The sequence below is a fragment of the Olea europaea genome, chromosome 1 (assembly GCF_002742605.1).
Source record: "Olea europaea var. sylvestris chromosome 1, O_europaea_v1, whole genome shotgun sequence".
Classification (NCBI taxonomy): domain Eukaryota; kingdom Viridiplantae; phylum Streptophyta; class Magnoliopsida; order Lamiales; family Oleaceae; genus Olea; species Olea europaea.
The window spans coordinates 26,173,087-26,191,082 of record NC_036237.1 but is presented as its reverse complement, the minus strand read 5'-3'; the positions used below and the strand labels follow the sequence as shown (position 1 = coordinate 26,191,082).

The 17,996-nt window shown below is 36.0% G+C and overlaps 3 protein-coding genes across 3 annotated transcripts; 1 reads left to right on the top strand and 2 right to left on the bottom strand.

The window, feature by feature from the left end:
- The first annotated feature begins 5,401 nt into the window (after window positions 1-5,401).
- Window positions 5,402-7,373, top strand: LOC111398911 (CASP-like protein 4B1). Its single transcript, XM_023026073.1, has 3 exons — window positions 5,402-6,035; window positions 6,152-6,287; window positions 6,963-7,373. Exons 1-3 carry the CDS (start codon window positions 5,632-5,634, stop codon window positions 7,152-7,154), a joined length of 732 nt encoding a protein of 243 aa, XP_022881841.1. The 5' UTR covers window positions 5,402-5,631; the 3' UTR covers window positions 7,155-7,373.
- Window positions 7,374-7,701: 328 nt separating this feature from the next.
- LOC111398901 (probable WRKY transcription factor 33) lies at window positions 7,702-10,205 on the bottom strand. Its single transcript, XM_023026065.1, has 5 exons — window positions 9,945-10,205; window positions 9,392-9,535; window positions 8,782-9,311; window positions 8,534-8,695; window positions 7,702-8,422 (listed from the first exon to the last, which is right to left on the bottom strand). The coding sequence occupies exons 1-5, from the start codon at window positions 10,137-10,139 to the stop codon at window positions 8,179-8,181; spliced, it is 1,275 nt and encodes a 424-aa protein (XP_022881833.1). The 5' UTR covers window positions 10,140-10,205; the 3' UTR covers window positions 7,702-8,178.
- Window positions 10,206-11,069: 864 nt separating this feature from the next.
- LOC111398893 (solute carrier family 40 member 2-like) lies at window positions 11,070-15,910 on the bottom strand. Its single transcript, XM_023026053.1, has 8 exons — window positions 15,620-15,910; window positions 14,895-15,045; window positions 14,168-14,364; window positions 13,366-13,854; window positions 12,843-13,014; window positions 11,839-11,976; window positions 11,613-11,723; window positions 11,070-11,329 (listed from the first exon to the last, which is right to left on the bottom strand). The coding sequence occupies exons 1-8, from the start codon at window positions 15,715-15,717 to the stop codon at window positions 11,183-11,185; spliced, it is 1,503 nt and encodes a 500-aa protein (XP_022881821.1). The 5' UTR covers window positions 15,718-15,910; the 3' UTR covers window positions 11,070-11,182.
- Window positions 15,911-17,996: the final 2,086 nt, after the last annotated feature.

Below are 17,996 nucleotides of genomic sequence, written 5' to 3'. Positions count from 1 at the left end.
ATGAAGGGATATATGGAGACCATATGGAGGCCAAGCATTGACATAGAAGGCCCTAAAATAGGGATATAGTGACATAAAATGAAGAAAGATTATTTGCACCATGTCAAAAGGAGAGACAAGTTCCAATACTTTGTCACAATCCCAAGGCATTCGCCTCAAAAGCTCATAGTGATTATTAACCCTTGATTATTTGTCAAATGGGAATAAACTTTATTGGGTCTCTCCCAAGAAGAAAAGGCAGTGTGTCTCTCCCATTGTTACTCTTGATTATTTTACTAAGTGAATCGAAGTTGAGTCTATGATGAAAATCATTGAAGCTAATACCCTCAAATTTATCTAAAAGAACATCATTTACTACTGTTCTCCACTCTTTGGGCATTGATAATTGCAAGCAATTTGACAATGTGAAGATCACAAGGCTCTGCAAAGAGCTTAGAATCAATAAATACTTCTCCACTCCACACCACCTACAAGCCAACGATCATGCTGAGGTTGTCAACAAAATCATCAAGTATACCCTTAAACACAAGCTTGACGCCTCTAAGGGTGGGTTATGGAGTTCTTCCATGTATTGTGGGCTATAAGGCCATGGTAGAAGTGTCATGGGAAAATTCCATTTTCAATAGCTTACCAAACAAATGCTATGAGCCCAGTGGAAGTGGATCTTCCATTTCCTCATTGCCCCGCCTCCTCCCCACTTCATTGGGATCACCAATGATGAAATGAGGCGAACAAAGCTAGATTTCTTTGATGAACATTGGGATAAGTCTCAAATTAAACAAGCGACGCCAATCTATTGATATCCGAATTTAGTTAGGACACAGTACGTAAATAGATCATGTCTCCCCTTTCCTCCACACATATGTTACGTGTATACGTGGACACACATTCGAGGGTACAAGATCAAGGTTCTCCAGACAAATGCAGGTAAGGCCACGACTGTACATGTTTCGAAGCTCAAGAGTCAGCACAATAACGAATAGAGAACAAACAATGAAGAAAAATGGGGAAAAATGGGACTAAGGTTAGATTTCTAGAGTGAGAACTACCAATTGGTAATTACCTTCACAATTTCATAAAGTTAAGTATTTATAGGCAAAGAGAATGAACTGAGGCTCCTCAAATGATTGACACATGACCTCATCCCAATGACCCTCTACTTAAACTTGACGATGTCACAACGTCGTATCATAGGCATTATAGGCATGTGACCTTCACACACTGTCTTAGGCGAAAAATAAGGAATTTGACTCCCGGCTACATTTAAAAGAGTCAAATCAATCAATGTCACGTGGTTCTATACTGTCAAAATGCAACTTGCATGAGGTGCTACGACATTGAACACAATCGCCTTTGATATTGGAGACCCATCTGATGCGGCTAAAGGTTGGATCTTCTTCAATCGCTACGGAGCCAAGAGGTGACGTGCCCGCAATGAATTATGTTGCTGGACTATGCTCTCAATGCCTCGAAAAGTCATAGTTAACAAGGCGATGAAAAGTAATTTCATAGGCTCGGAGTAAAGACGATAGATGCGACATGCTTTGATTTATTAGTCTCAAAAAGAGGGTGTTTGCATAACATTTTACTTAACGGGCAACTATGTACCTGCCATAGGAAAAAACGTAACAATATTTATAAAAAGATTACTAGATCAATAATAAGTAAGTGTGTGCTTGATTAACATGGAAAATATCTCTAGAAAAGAAAATGTTTTTCTTAGAAAAGGAAAAAAAAACGTATATTTTCAAAGATAGGAAAAAAATTTCATAAAAAAATTTGAAAATCAAATATTCCAAAAGTTGGAAATTAGGTGAAAAAAGCTAATTTTATGCAAAATTTTCCAATCAAACACAGCCATAAGAGTTTGGGTATTGGAGTTGACTTAAATGTCTTGTAGTAACTCTAAAATTATAAGCGGCAAAATCTGGTGACTTGATGAGCTCAATCATGTACCTATCTCAAGTATTAAAAGAAATAGATTAGTTGAACAAATGTTTAAAAGGAAAAAAGAACGATAGAGTCAAATTATGATTTTTTAAGAGTATATACAATAAATTCTCTATTTTTAAAGAGCATATTTAACAATATAACGAGCTTCTATAAATTTAGAGATCAAAGAATTTTAAGTGCTCTAAGAGGCGCTTGATTTTGTCACTTACTTTGACTACTTCCAAAAAGTATTTATTATTTCAATCGTGCTATGTGTACACTTGCCTTTACCCGCTTGTTGACTCGATGACGTGGCAAGTGGAGCGTAAAAATTCAAGAAATAAAAAATGGTGGGAAATTTTTGACCCAGCCCAACATAACCCCCAAAACGCAAAAATCCACGTCACTTTCACCCTATTCCCTTACATGAAAAAAACCCCAAATCAGAGAAACTTCGACGGCGACAGAAACACACTAAACTTCAGATTCTCCCACATGACGAGATGAAAATGCCAGTGCCCAATATATCAATCATCTATATGCTTGAGGTTCCCACCTTCAGTTGATCGTTTGCTTCTTTCATATGTTGAATCCGCAAGGTAAAATCTCCACCGTATTTAGGAAGAGTGTCCATCTCCGACGCAGTTGCCTATAGTTGGTATGAAGAAAACCTTGTATTTTATTGTTCTCGATTAACGACGGTAAAACCCAAATTGTCAATGTGTGTGCGCGTGTGTGTGTGTGTTTCATTATTTCTTAAAACCAAATTGGAAAAAGAAAAGTAATGGAGTTTGTGTGCATTTCATTATTTTTTAAAATTTAGTTGTTCATGTGTTAGAATGACAGGAAAAATTTCGGAATCTGCCATAGCTGTAGAGAAAAGAGGCACTTCTTTATTGATTGCCCTAACAAACGACGATGCCCCTCTGTAGACATGGCTTTGTCAAGTGCCTTGAGGTTGAAAGGGAGACGAAGAACAAGGAAAAGTTGTACAATTGCTACAGTGCTCACTGTAGATACTGGGAATGGGTCGAACTAGGATAATCAAGCGGCGAGTCTAGTACTGTTACCATTAACTCGAATAACTCAACAGCACTTGAAGAAGTTCAACAAATAACTCACACGTTCCAATCTCTTTGCTAGGAAGTGGAAGAACAAGACACCACCTATGCCTGGTGTTTGGACAAACGATTTAAATTGCATTTTGCACGACCTTATCTTGATCGGTAATAATTCCCTTGGGAGCTTGGTCATGCATGCACTGAAGTCAAGTCTTGAAAAGCCACACAAATGTTTCTGAACTTTCGTTCGACAACGAACCACAACTGAGTAGCATTGATTGTCCGTGATAATTAACCCCAACAAAAAGACGCGAATGACATGTCATACTTGTTAGCTAGGTACATGGTATCAAATGTTACAACATTATCGAACTCTTTATATGCTTGCCTACTCCTATTATCAGTTCAAAAAATATTCCTCAACCCGCGACTCCTCATCTAAATCCATACTAAAGTAAAAACCCGAACATCTTGCTTGCATGTTCGAAAAGCAGGCTTGTATTGCTGCGGTATCTCCGTCTCTAAGTCTTAACTGCCTTAACTTGTTCAACATAGTTTCAACAATCCTTTTCTATTCAAGTAATGTTTTCGTACCCATCCACTTCTACGACTGCAGCATTGTGAGGAATCCCTACCATATCGTTCATTTCAAGCCATCATTTGACATGGGCACTCAACACTCAGTTGCAACGATACAACCTTGACTTCGAAGGACTTGTTCTGTAATTGCGAATGAGATTGACTGTGTTAATTCTCCATATTCCATATGCATCTACAGAAGCAATAATTCTGGCTTTACAACTTGTCTGAATGGTAACGTGTGGCTTCAAAGAACCACTTGTATTTCTGCTTCTTCGTCCTTCGCAGCTACATGTGAACACAACATATTTGACAACTCCATCATCATCCTTTTGCGAATTTCTTTTTCTAATTGGAAACCCTACGTCATACGCATATCTTTTGTAAAAATGAAATATTTCTTTTTCATCGTTGAACTCCATACCCACATCGAGCATGGTTGCACCATCTACTCCTATAATCCTATCGCCCACTCCATCTACTCCTACTATTCCATCCATTACCAAGTTGACACTGTCCAAAATATCCTCATTATCGAATTCTAGCGAAATATGTCCATCCACATCTTTCGAACTTTTATTCATTGCAATAAATAACCAATTAAAGAATGTTAAAACTAATTCACATAACTAATTTTTTTAATCAGGGCAAATACATCTCCAACAAAACCCCACCAATTTTCCATTAACCTATTGATGAAAATTTGCATTTATAAAACGCACCTACACTATCTCCCCCACATAGTACACAGCCAGTAAATTCACATCCATTCTCACATTAACAGTAAGAAAGGGAAATATGGGATGGAACAAAACCACACCTTTGTCTGTCATCTCTTCAAATCTATTACATCCGATTCCCGTGGAATATCACCTCAGGGTTGGGTGGCCAACAGCAACTAAATGTGGGATGGGCATCCGGCGCAGACAGTTTCACCTTCAGTTTCGTCGATCACTAAAAACCTCTTTCAAACTTTCAATTATTTTGGTCTGGAATGAAACCCGCCATTTGTTTATGATGGAAGATTATTTGGGGTGGCGGCGACGAAATATGGGATGGGCTGGCAAATCAGACAGTCTCACACATAGCTTCGTCAACCATCGGAATGAATGGAAGATTAATTGGGGCGGGTTATGTTTTCAATTATTTGGGGTGGTTTGGCGGGTTACATTTGCCATTATTTGGGTGGTTTCTTGCTTTTTGCTTTTTCTTTCCCCTCCTATAGTTACTTTCCACGTCAGCGTGTAAGGTAGAGTGTAAAATGGAAGGTACAAACAGCTTTGTTGTTATTATTTTTTTTTGTCATGCTATTTGTACATATCATTTTACACTTTAGATTATCCGACTCCACCTCCTCCTTTCATATGGGGGTCGAACCCCCACGTCGTGGCCTCCATGTGAGAGGAGGAGTGGGGTCAGATAAATCAAAGTGTAAGCCAACAAGTACAAATAGCTTAACTATATTTTGTTCTATCTTTTATTTGCAATAGCTTCTTTTCAAATTATTATACTATTTTTCTACATAAAAAATTGAAAATAGTTTGAGTACATTTAATTATAGAGAGTGATTTTCTATCTTAAAATGTTATTTTAAAGAGTCTTTTTGAATAAAATTTTAAGGATTGACTATTTAAAATGGTGAGAATTTTATGCTTAAAAAATCTATTGAAGATGCTCTAAATCATGTTAAATTAGTGTGCGATCGAAAAGAAAATGATTTGAATGAACAAAATAATCGTGATCCCTTAGAAGTGAACTATTTAAAAAAATCTCAAAAATGAAAAATCCTTTACGTGATACCTTCTGGAACCGGGCCCGATGCAATAGCTTGTAAATCCCGCGTCAACTGCTGTTCGTTATATAATGATACAATTCACGGAAACTTTCAAATTCTCAGAAGCAATTATCACATGCGCTTCTCCCCATGCTATCCACAAGATTCCATAAACATCGGATGCTTGATCATTGATTCTAGCATAACCACGGGATTTTCTTTAATTTATGCAAAAAGATAGTTTTCGCACGCCACATTATAATTCCATGATGATCTCCACAGCAGATGGAAATTGATATAATTTCTTGTACATGTAATTTTCAACTTCCATCCTTTTACCTTGTACATCACTTCTTGTTTTCTATACCTCAATTTAATTTATCAACGCCAATTAAGAAAGAGAAATCTGAGAAAAATATGCCGACTCCCGATGAGCCCACGTCGAAAACGGTGGCAGAATCGTCTCAGTCGGCGGCAACGCCGGCGACCGGCGATTTGGAGAATCAAACGCTGGGAAGGGGTACCGGAATTTCGAACATCGTACGACGGTGGAAGAGAGAGGATCTTCTCAAGAGAGGGTCCTTGGGTTTGCGAGGCTTCGGTTTGCTTTTTTCATTGCTGGCTTTCATTATAATGGCTAGTAATAAGCATGGGGATTGGAGGGAATTTGATAAATACGAGGAATACAGGTACCATCATGTTTCTGTATTCTTCTGTACAATACAATTTTATTTTCTGGGGTGAGCATTGATCAAGAATTAAGATTTTTTATTTTGTGTTTTCTCGAATGTGGTTATCATTACAGGTATGTATTGGCAATAGCAATTCTTTCATCGTTGTACACTGGATTACAGATTTTGAGGCAGATTCAAGAACTCTCCACCGGTCGAGAAATGATTTCGCCGAAAAATATGTTGATTGTGGACTTTTTTGGAGATCAGGTAGGTGGATTTTATAATTAATTTGATGAATTTCTTGGATTTTCCTGCAACTATGTTTAGATTTTTCAAATTATAAACCATAACGAGGGAGTTGCTATAAACTATTGTGTGATTGAGCTAAGAAATCTTGATGAAAAGGGAAGGAATCTTGTGCCAAAAATTAGTCCCTACAAATTCATGAAACTTTGTCTTAGATTTTAAACATAATTAGGGATTATAAAAATCTTAAAAGTAGAAAATTTGATCCTAATTTTAATCAGCATTATATGGTTACATCCAACACAGATTTTGAGCAACTTGACTTCCCAAGTCATTATCTTACCGTTGTTCCTTGTGACCGGTTAGGATTTATTGGTAGGCAAGTTTCGACAACAAGTGATTTGTAGGCCATCCCTGTCTGAAATTTCGTTGTTTGCAACTTTAATCTCTGTTTTACTCGAGCATTTTCAGGCAATACATCTAGAATCATAAAACAAGATAAAATCGAAATGTCTCAATGCAGTTTTGGTAACTCGAGGACAAAAATGTGGTTTCTGTTTCTTAGCTTATATATGCAAATCTGAAATGAATATACTGATATATTAGCACAAGGTCAATTATGCCTTTTCATCCTATATGATAGCAATGAATTTTTTTATTGAAAACAATCATTAAATCGAAATTCTGAAATTACAGATTGTGGCATACTTATTGATATCAGCAGCTTCATCCGCAGTGCCCTTGACTAATAGAATGAGAGAAGGGGCAGATAACATATTTACAGATTCTTCTGCATCAGCAATCAGCATGGAATTCTTTGCCTTTTTCTTACTTGCACTGTCGGCTATGATTTCGGGATATAAACTCTCAAACCAATCCTATATCTGATATACTCCTATTTCGATGAAATTGTTTCATTGTTTTGTCTGTATACCACTTCAATACACTTGTATACTTAAATTCATGTTTATAACAGAATGCTTTTCTTTCCGTTTCTCATTGTATAGTGGGTGAATTAAGATCCTGTAGGGGAGAATTTTTCATGATGTTCTAAACTGTAAAGGTTCTTTTATAAATAAAATGATTGCTTTCTCTCTTTACTGTATACATCATGTGTTTGGCCATTGTTAAGCGACTTTTGAAATTGAGAAAGTTCTGGGTACTTCTCATAGATGTGATCGATAAGTTAGTTAACGATTAAAAAGGCATCCATGTGGATGGGACAAAAGTTTTGGTTTATAATTCCTCTTAATATCACCTGGAAGGATAAGCCTGATGTGCCAGGATACCTACTATCACTAAGTCTTTTAATATATGAACATTAATTGAAGATGAACCTGTTAATTAATAATTATTATACTGACCCCACGAAGGTATAAAAGAAGATCCTGTTGGTGTAAACAAACAGTGAATGCTCAGTAATAAAGATGAAATATGATGCAAATGCATGACTAGTCTGTTCGTTCGAAATTTATTCAAATAATTGAGGGAAGAAAAAAAACAAATATTTGAAAAGAATATGAAGTTCCCTTAGACTTTCTCTTTGTTTTGCATTTTCTTTCATGCAGCACTAGAACTTTTCATGAGTATTGTTCTAAGCATTACCAGCCCCAGAACAAATGAAAAATACAGTGAGTCCTACTATTAAACTACACAACTGATTAATAATAAATTTCTTGTACTCTAAAAAATTTGTTTTAAAGAAATCACCAACTTAGAAAAGAGTTGGAAAAAAAAAAAAAGTCATCTTTTGGCTCTTCCCTGGCCATAGAGAGAGCAGTGTTTTCCTGCTGCATTTCATTAGCGTAGGATCCTTCCGAGTTTCTGAAACTCAAGAATGGAAAACTACCTGCCTCCTGCAATTTCTAAGGGTATATGGTGTTTGATTCTTTGTTTATAGTAGCCAGGTTGTCTAAAGCAAGTCAGGGAAAATTGTCCAGTCGTTAGAATGGCTGTTCATGGCTGAAGGCCTAAAGACCATAGGCGCATTGTTGCTGTTCACAGATGGTCTGGTGTAACTGCTGCTACCACGTGCTGCAGGAACATCGTGGTTGTGTTTTCCTCCGTAAGTAGTGATCACTGCCTTCATATCATGGGACGCTCGCTCTACTTGCTTCCTAACGGGACATCCATCATATGTGCATTTGTAGTAGCTCCTGCATCAGTTCGACCACATCTTATATCAGGATAGTGCTAGTGGCAGTTCAAATAGAATAGTAAGGTTACTGTCTTAATTTTGCTGTATCTGATAACGATTTAATTCTTACCTAGGATTTTGGTTGCCCCTAACAATTTTCTGTCCATATTTCCTCCACCTATAACCATCATCAAGATTATCAATCTCACTTGTGGTTTGAACAACAACTCTAGGTTCGCGAATGGTTCTACTTCCTTGATCTGGTATGTCCTCACATTCAACGTCCCCCTTCCTGGAAAATAGGATAACAAATTTTTAAGATATTGATTTCGTTTATCTAATGGTTTTCTCATTAAACTAAGTAAGAGCTATTCTTACCATCTCTTAGCTTCTGGTTCAGTTTCATTCTCGTATCTTGAGTTACTCATGGCAGATCCTTGTTCAAAATCATCATTGCCAAAAGAAGCCGATGAATTCTCAGAGATTATCAGAGACTTCATCTGAGCATTGTCATGTGAATAATTTGAAATTCCCTGAATCGAACTTGAAGATGATCTTCGAGTTGACAGAGGTTTGAGATGATTGTGATTTCCCTTGTATACTATTTCAGTAATATGTCCATCCAAATTTTGCTGGATTATTTTTTTCGTAGGACAATTTGGAAACGAACACTTGTAATAACTACGAGGATTTTCACTTCCCTTAACTTGCTTTTGTCCATACTTCCTCCAGTTGTATCCATCATCTGGTTTTTTCTGCTCCCTAACATACTGAAGTTGTTGAGCATAATGCATTTGACTAATCTGCATATTAGGATTGCTCTGATTGTTTGCTTGAAATCTGGGAACCTCTTGAGGAAGGCCTTGAGTTGGAGCTGATTCTGATTTCACCCTAGCTTTTAATTTTTCCTGTTGAACTATAATTATCAGCAATAATACAGTAAGAACATGTGATCATAAGATATAGTTAAAGAAGAACTGAAACATACAGATGAATTCCTTCCTTCAGAAAACATAGACGACGAACAGGTGGAAGGTCTCGTTTCAGATGGGAAAGAAAAATGGGAATACTTTCTGCCCTCCTCCTCGGAGGCTTGATCAGCAAAGGTCCTGGTAGTAGGAGATGGAACAACCTACACAAGCACATCGCCACGGAAACTTACATTACTCATTGATCAGATCAATAAAAACTTGAAATAAGTACCAAGAAGGGTTAAAGGATAAAGTGAAGGAGATAGATAAATAGACGTGTTATGAAAAAGCAAGAATTGACAATACAAAATTAAGAACAAGAACACAAGATTTACTTAGAAATCCAAAATGGGAAAAAATCACGGGCAGAGGAAATTCTTTATATTAAATATGATTACAAGAAGTGCAACTACTCAGTCTACTCTGAATGATAGGATGCCCCCATTTTTTTCATGATTTTAGTTTCAGCACATGTTGCACTGCGAGCTTTTCAGGCAGGACCAATCAGAGGGTCACCGTACTCTAACAAGACACATCCCAAAAGCGTATAATACTATAAGAAGTGCTTACATTAGACGACGAAAACAGTACAGGAGAGTCAAACAGAACAGAAGGGCTGAAACTAGGAGAAATAGAAAGAAATGAAGGAGGGGAATGAAATGGCTTATAGTTTGGGATTTCAATATCAGAAAGTCCCCAATCGAATGAAGATTTCTCCAAATTCATGTCTTCTTCATTACCAAGAAGATCAGTGAAAGTATTCATTTATTCAGCAGAGAAAGATAAGTTGTCACCTTAAGAAGCCATTTTCAAATTTTGTAGAAGGAAGAATGAAAATAGATACTATATATAATAACATATTGTTTCGAATTGGATCTAAATTTAATGCTTATATGTTATGTACAAGAGTATCGATTTCTGAGAAACTCATGAAAGTTTGACTTTTTGACTGTGGAACAATATTGTTGGTCAAATGTTGTGTTTTTGACCAATTCTCGAAGGCTGAATCAGACAAGGACGAGCTTTGATTCTCTGTGGTTGGGTACGCCAGAAGCCTTAGAAATAGAAATAATATTGACATATGTTATGCACGTAAGATATTTTAGAGCATGACAAAAATGTCATGAATGTTGTTTAAATTTAATTCGAGAATTGATTCAAAACTGTTAAGTTCAAATTTTAGTTTGAATATAGTTCAATTTCTTGATCAGTCAATTGTCCTCACAACACCATTCAATAAACTAATTTATTAAAAACTTTTAATGGGAAAATGAAATCAATCCTATTACTTTCTTTTTATTTTCCAAGTCTTAGAGCATATTTAGTACATAATACTGGATGAAACTGAATAATATGACGAATATTATTCTAACTTATTTTTGTTATTTAATTTTATTCAATGCTATCTAATATTGGTCTAATACATGGTTACACGAGACAACTAAAAAGACTATTATACAAAACATGTCCTATGTGATTTGTTACCCAACATCACCAAGCGATCATATTTAAAAAAGACGAAAAACAGTTCGTGCAATATTCTGGCATGTTCTTCAGATGCATGTCCAATCATTTCCAGTAATGTACAAGATCAAGCAAGGGCAGTGACTTGAAAGTCAGAATCTTCAGATAATGAAGCCATATACATAGCCTGCAGTGGATGTTTTGTACAAGTATAGAACTGGACTAAAACAGTTGAATGAACAAACTTTAAAACATTGTTTTTATTATTTCTTAATACTTTATAGTACCTCCATACACCGAAAGTATTTTTATCATCGATCTTCCAAATTGTCTGTAATACAAGTCTAAGATGAACTAACATTCCACTGAAACAGAACAAGTAGCTTCTCAAAGTGAAGGAGATGCTTCCTCAGGTGATAAACGTGTAGACTGTACAAAATTGCAGCCAGCGTCACCAGCAGAAACGATATCATTATCAATATCCAGAAATCCTATATAAGAACAGAGCAGAAGAAATCAAGTCGAGTTAATAGGCGTGTCAATCCTCATTAGCAGTTAGGATATTAAATGTGACATGAGTTTCCTTGCTGCTTAAAATGATAATCAAACTCTTCCTAAACATAACCCTGATATTGATTTGATTTGTCACAGAGTTTTTAGCAATGGGTGTCTACCCATGCACATTCTAGCACAAGCACTGTACTGGTATTAAGAAAGAAACGGAATTTAAGATCTTGTTGTTTATAGTGTCTACTGTCTAGTACCGTGTGATACCTGTGGATTGGATATCACAATACCCATAATATAGGTCATCAAGTCCAAGAAAGACTGAAGTGAGTTTTGAACGCCGCCAACAACACAGCGATCAGATTCAGGGACATAATCCTATTTGAGTAAGCAGAGAGAATTATAACTCGAACATCCATCGGGAATAGGATAAATATATGTTTAACTCAAAACGAGCTTGTGAAAATGTGATACTAATTCTAATTCTCTGTACCTGCATTTGTTGAATGACAGACAAGTCAAACATCCATAGTCCAAGGCGTGATGCAGCCACTCCACCCATTAGCACATAAGCTGACGTAATTTTCCTTTTAATCCATATTGAAGCAACACATACCAAGAGACAGGTCCACTGCATAGAAACCAAAGCGGTACTATAATTCAGAATTTTAGTGTAAGAAACTGCCAGAAACTCAACAAGAAAGTGCTGGTAATGGTAAACAAATATTATTATTTGGAATATGTGGAACCTACTTATTGTTCATTTACGCCTTCAACAGTGGATCGACCTAGATCATGTATTGGGCATTCATGTGTTTGTATATAGTAGCACTAGACTTCTACGTAACAGGAACTGAGGGGGACTGTCTTATGTGTGAGAAAAACTTTGTAATTCTCATTCTTTGTTATAGCAGCAAGTGGACATTGCTCTCACATTGTTACTGTTGGGGATACCAGATTCAGGCATCCACTGACATGTTTATACAGACACCGGAAGACGCTTGCTCAACCCACTTAGTTTATGGGGGAGATTGGCTACAGCCCCATGTGATTTATCCACTCGATATTGTAGAGTTTTTCTCCCACCTCGAGAAAGTTGACGAGGACATCCATCTATATTATTTTCTATTTGGACTCTTATTTATATTTATGTAATTTGGCTTGTATAATGGATTTGGTCCAAACCCTTTCTCTTTAGGTTTTTTTGTTTTGCTATTTACATCTAGTTTGTCGTGTAATTGAAACAGTTGATGATTGAATAAAATATTTAGTGGTTGTTGGAAAAGTTTTTCCCCTCCTCCATTCTTTTTTTTTCTCCTTCTCTTGCTGTTTTCTTCTTCTGTCATCTCTGCCTCTGATTTCCTTTTCCCTACTGAATTGTTTTCTCATTCTCTATTGGGTGTTTCTTTTGGTGCTGCATCAGTTACGGATTGATCCATTATATCTGAGTGATACGACTTTTGGAGGATAGATAGTTTTTCGTATTGAGTGAAGTACCTGAGACCAAATCGACCAAAGACCAGTTCGAAGTGTTGAAATCTGAGATTGTAAAATGGGGTATAGAAACGTTGCAGCTATTCCTATTGTAGCGCTTATTCCACGTGCAATTCCTATTACGTATGCAGGTAGACCTTCCCATTCCAAAGTAGCTGTCATTAAAGTTCCAAAGCTGCCATACCAAATTATAAAGAAGAAAAACGAATTATGCACCAAAGAATAATTTCTAGGATGAGTACAACATATTTTTGCCGATGAAAGCAGTCAGAACACCTTGCAGATGTCCCACGGCAATGCAAAAAACAGTAACACAAGGAACCAGAGTACTTAGTTTCTAATTGTTCCATAGCCTGAACAATGTTTTGCACACATCTTAAATAAAAAAAAGTGTATACCGTAACGGCATGTTTGATACCTGGTACTAGACATAATAGGACGCGGACACGATTTTAACTTCTCTTTCTTCCACAAACACTGTCAAGTACTGTCTAATCCAGGCTTAAACAAGCTGTAAGGGACTTACCTGAGTACAGTAAAATACAGCAATGCAAGAGCTAGTCCCGGGAGCACCACGTCTTGCTGCAGGTACAGCCTCCATGCACTAATATAAGGAAGGTTCAAAAACTCCTCGATCATGTTCCCTTTCGAGCTGGAGCTACTTTCAGTCCGCTCTAAATCATTCACATCTGAGGAAAGTAAGCGTGCTGTCTCAGGATGAGCTGAGGTTATTTCATCTTGATCCCTAGCTGAAGATCTTGAGACCCTCTTTTGGCTGATTTCTTTTAAGGCCGGGATCCCATTATATACAGACATTAAAAGCCAATACTGCAAGCATATGGACAATATGTTCCAGAGCGCTAGAGTCATGGCTGATGCAGTTAGAGATACAAAGCTGATAATGAAGCCAGTGACAGCAGGAGCAAACAATTTGCACGTTAAATCAATTCTTCTTAAGATTGAATTCATCTTTGTCTGTACTCCTGGAGGTTGGCCTTCGGATATAACAATCACCCTGCAATTTGATGTAACAATCATTTTTCTTGTTTGAAAAGTTTAGCCAGGTGATGCAGTGTCACTGGGATTAACGAAATTCAAACATCCATCAATATACTTGGACGCGGCACATTGTTCTCTTCTTAAATTGGACCAAAACATATTGTGGAATGTGGGATATAATCTTATAGAAGATGAACAATAATATGAACACCGTTACTCTGGTGGCTAATTGATCGCTGTGCAGTAGATAATTTCATCAATGAAAAAGATAAATTATATCTAGTAAACCGTGATAATATGAAACTCCATAAGGGCAAAAAACAAGTCACCATTCTCTTTCAATCAAGATGGTCCCGGCAAGAGTGGAAAGCACACCAACAGCTCCAGAGACATTGATTAATATGATAAAGGAAACGAATGCAGTAAGATTTGCAGATTTCAAGTCTGCAGGGACCAGAATTGCGATAACTGCACCTCCAGCAACCATAAACGATAGATTTTGACTCAATAACCAGACTTGCAAAACCTGTTGAACAAAGATAGAAGGTTCAATAAATCATGCAATAATTTTCTACCCAGATCGACCAATATGAGAGGTTTGAGAATTTCCATTAGGCATTTCTATTTCAAGAACTAGAATTATTTTGCTTAAATAACATTCATAATTCTTCCCAATCAACTATAAAAATGCTTTCTGCAGGACTCAAAGAGAATCATCCTTATCTCTCTGAAAACTATGCACATGCATACATGCAAGTAACACAGAAAAAACACAAATAAAATATCAGCAATTAGGTTCAAGAAATCTTCCATCTTTTAAAAAAAATCAGAATTCCATTCCCTAATAAACTCAATCAAATAAATCCTTACTTCATACTGTGAACAGTTATTGACACCTTATTTCCCCCTACTTGTTAGTAATACAGGTTCATGCATTCTGCTTATTCAAAATTGAATCATGCCACCTTGACTAAGCTAAAATCATATTCATCAATACAGTCAAAGATAGTCACCCCATCTGTTTTCGGTGGATATTAAAGGGAAGTGCAAGAAAACCTGAAGATATGACAACTTATCCACCCATTGCCCGATGACCGGCCCAAGAAATGCAGCGGAGGCAGATTCTACCACTCCATACACTGCAGCAAGAAATAACGAGTCTGGCCAAACATTGATCATGTACAAACCAACAGAGAATTCCCACATTCTGTAATTAGAACACCACAAAATAAATTGAATGTAGCGTAAAATTGATCGAATTAATAAAATGGTTGTAACCTCAGTGTTGTTTGTATATGTTTGAGACACTTGTTTGATAGTTGAACACAATTTCTATTGGACAGCCTCAAATTGTTCCCATATTCAAACCTTATTTCTGTAGTGCAGAAGAGATTTATTGGTGAAACTCAGGTTCCTATGCCCTATAAGTACAAGAAATGGTAGATGGTGCCCTTGTCTCGGCTACTTGTATTCTTACAGCACCATTTAGCAGTTAATTTCTAAACTAAACTAGTGTGTACTTTGATCTATAATTTATGACATGTTCAAAGCATGAATTCTGTATTAAATAATATCAATTAAACTGAAACAGACACTTAGCAGTCACCCAAAAACAGAAAGGGAATCAATTTGCATCCTCCACAAACTAAAGCCAATTCCCAATTCGAAATTTTCAAAGACTCCTTTTTCCCATTAAACAAAAACAAGCTAAAGTAAATTAATGCAAAATCGGGCAAGATATACGAGAGAACGGATAAAACAACAAGAAATCTGAATGAAACCTGGCACCCCATCTGGCTAAAAAGTGGCCTACATATAGATATATAAGTAGAGAAGATGGAAACGAAGGTGTTGATCGTTCCTCTGAAAGCAGTGGCATACTGATGACAGTTGTCTATAATGGATTTTTCTTTTTTCCTTATATTTCAGAATCTTCCCTTCAGCGTTATGAGTCTGAACTTGCATCAATTTTGTGAACTGTTTCTTGCCGACTATAATAATGGTTACTCTGATCTTTACATTGATACTGAATATCAGATTTATTATGGTCCTGCCGTCTGTCACTGCACCCTCACCAACTTCTATTCTTATATTAACTGTGTGTTTTAGCGTTCTTCTGATTATTCATTTATAGGTTATTAATAAAATTTAATAATAAGACAATTTTACATGTACACATGATATAATCATTTATTTAAATTACGATACTTCAAATATTGAGTCACTTAAATTACGACATCTCGAAATCTGAGGCGATAAGAAAGAAAAACAAAGTAGATGTGCGTCTTCGATGTGTCGTTTGAGTGACTTGAACTTTGAGATTTTGTGATTTAAATGGACAATCTTATCACATGCACATGTAAGATTATTCTATCAAAACTTATCTCCTATTTGATAGCATCAGCTCATAGTTGGTATGTTTGATGATAAAGGAAAAATAAATTGATCGAAGAATGTTATTTATCATTAATAGTGAATCAGTGAATATTATCTTGTGTGGACCCCATGACACCTAATTTAGTATTAATCGCTATTTTATTTTTTTAAAATTACTAGTCCCCAAATGAGATGTCACTAACAAATTAAGCCTTTATTTTTGGCCTTGCTATCACTATTGGCATATGGAAAAAGATCACTGTGCAGGCCCCTTTGCATAGGGGCTATCACATGGGAGTGGACCTCACATGTGGACTCCATGTGTCGGGTCCACCTTCATGTGTGTGCATCTGTAAAGGTCCTGTGCAAAAGGGTCTGTGCAAGTAACACAACTTATTGGCATATATATGTAAAAGGAAATGACCTAAACAACCTATTGGAATGAATTAAATGATGTGATAGCAAAATTTTATTTTCTTTTTCTTTTAAAATATCTGCACATGCCCCTTTGCATAGGGGCTATCACATGGTATTGAACCTCACATGTGGACTCCATGTGTGGGGTCCACCTCCATGTGTGTGCATCTGTACAAAAGGGTCTGTGCAAGTAGCACAACTCATTGGCATATATATGTAAAAGGAAATGACCTAAACAACCCATTGGAATGAATTAAATGATATGATAGCAAAATTTTATTTTATTTTTCTTTTAGAATATGGTCTAATATCATTTATTTTAAACCACCAAATAAATATTTACTACACTTTCTAGATCAAAAAAAGTAAATTGGAGAAAAATGCACAAATGATAGTCGCTATTCAGTTTTGTTAAAAAAAAAAAAAAAAAAAAAAAAAAAAAAAGTTCTTGGTAGGTTTTGATAAAGGTTATGAAATATATAGAAATATATAGTTAAAAGAATTGATAAAAGTTGTTGGTCTCTAAAGCTATCTAAGAGCTACCTAAAAAAATCCTCCATTGACAAAATGACAAAATTTGACTTTTCAGCTCCTTTGCACGTAGGAATAGACAGAAACATAAGCAAATGAGAAGAGGTGTAGGTTACTTCGGGGCCCAATAATGATATGTAAAATATAATTTAGTGAACCACTGATTATTTGTTAATGTTGTTAGGTGGCGAAGTCAGATCTCTGTTTCTAGGCATTATTCACCGCAGTGTTGAGTATCATATGATAATTATTAGTAGTAGGAATCTTCACAATAAAATAAGAAGTCCAAAAATTGATGTCATTCATTAAAAAATTGAAAAACCTTTAGGGCCCGTTTGATAGGCTTCATTTTCCATGAAAAATGACACCCAAATGGTAAGTTTGACACCCAAAATTTTTCATAGAATTGATTTTCCACCCAACCCTCCACGTTACCACATTTTCCAAGTTTTTAAGGAATTGATTTTCTTTTAGTTTTTGTGGGAATTTGGTTTTCTAGCTTTTTTTTTCAAAAAAAATAAAAAATAAAATTTGTTTGTCTATAAGAACAAATTCTATCCCTTTAATTTGACAATTTTCATGAAAAATAAAGCCAGACGAACATCAAAAATTATATCAATCAAATACATTTAATTAACAATTCCTAATAAAACAAATTTTAGGTAATTCAATTCCTTGAAATTTGTTTTCATTCCACCCAAATTTCATTCTTACAATCAAATGGACCCTTAGGTTAATATGTGACTTGTCCTGGGTTCCTAAATGTACCTCCTGCCAATTTGACACAACCTTTTTTACATATGAAAAATTCGTAACTAAAAAATTAGGTATCAC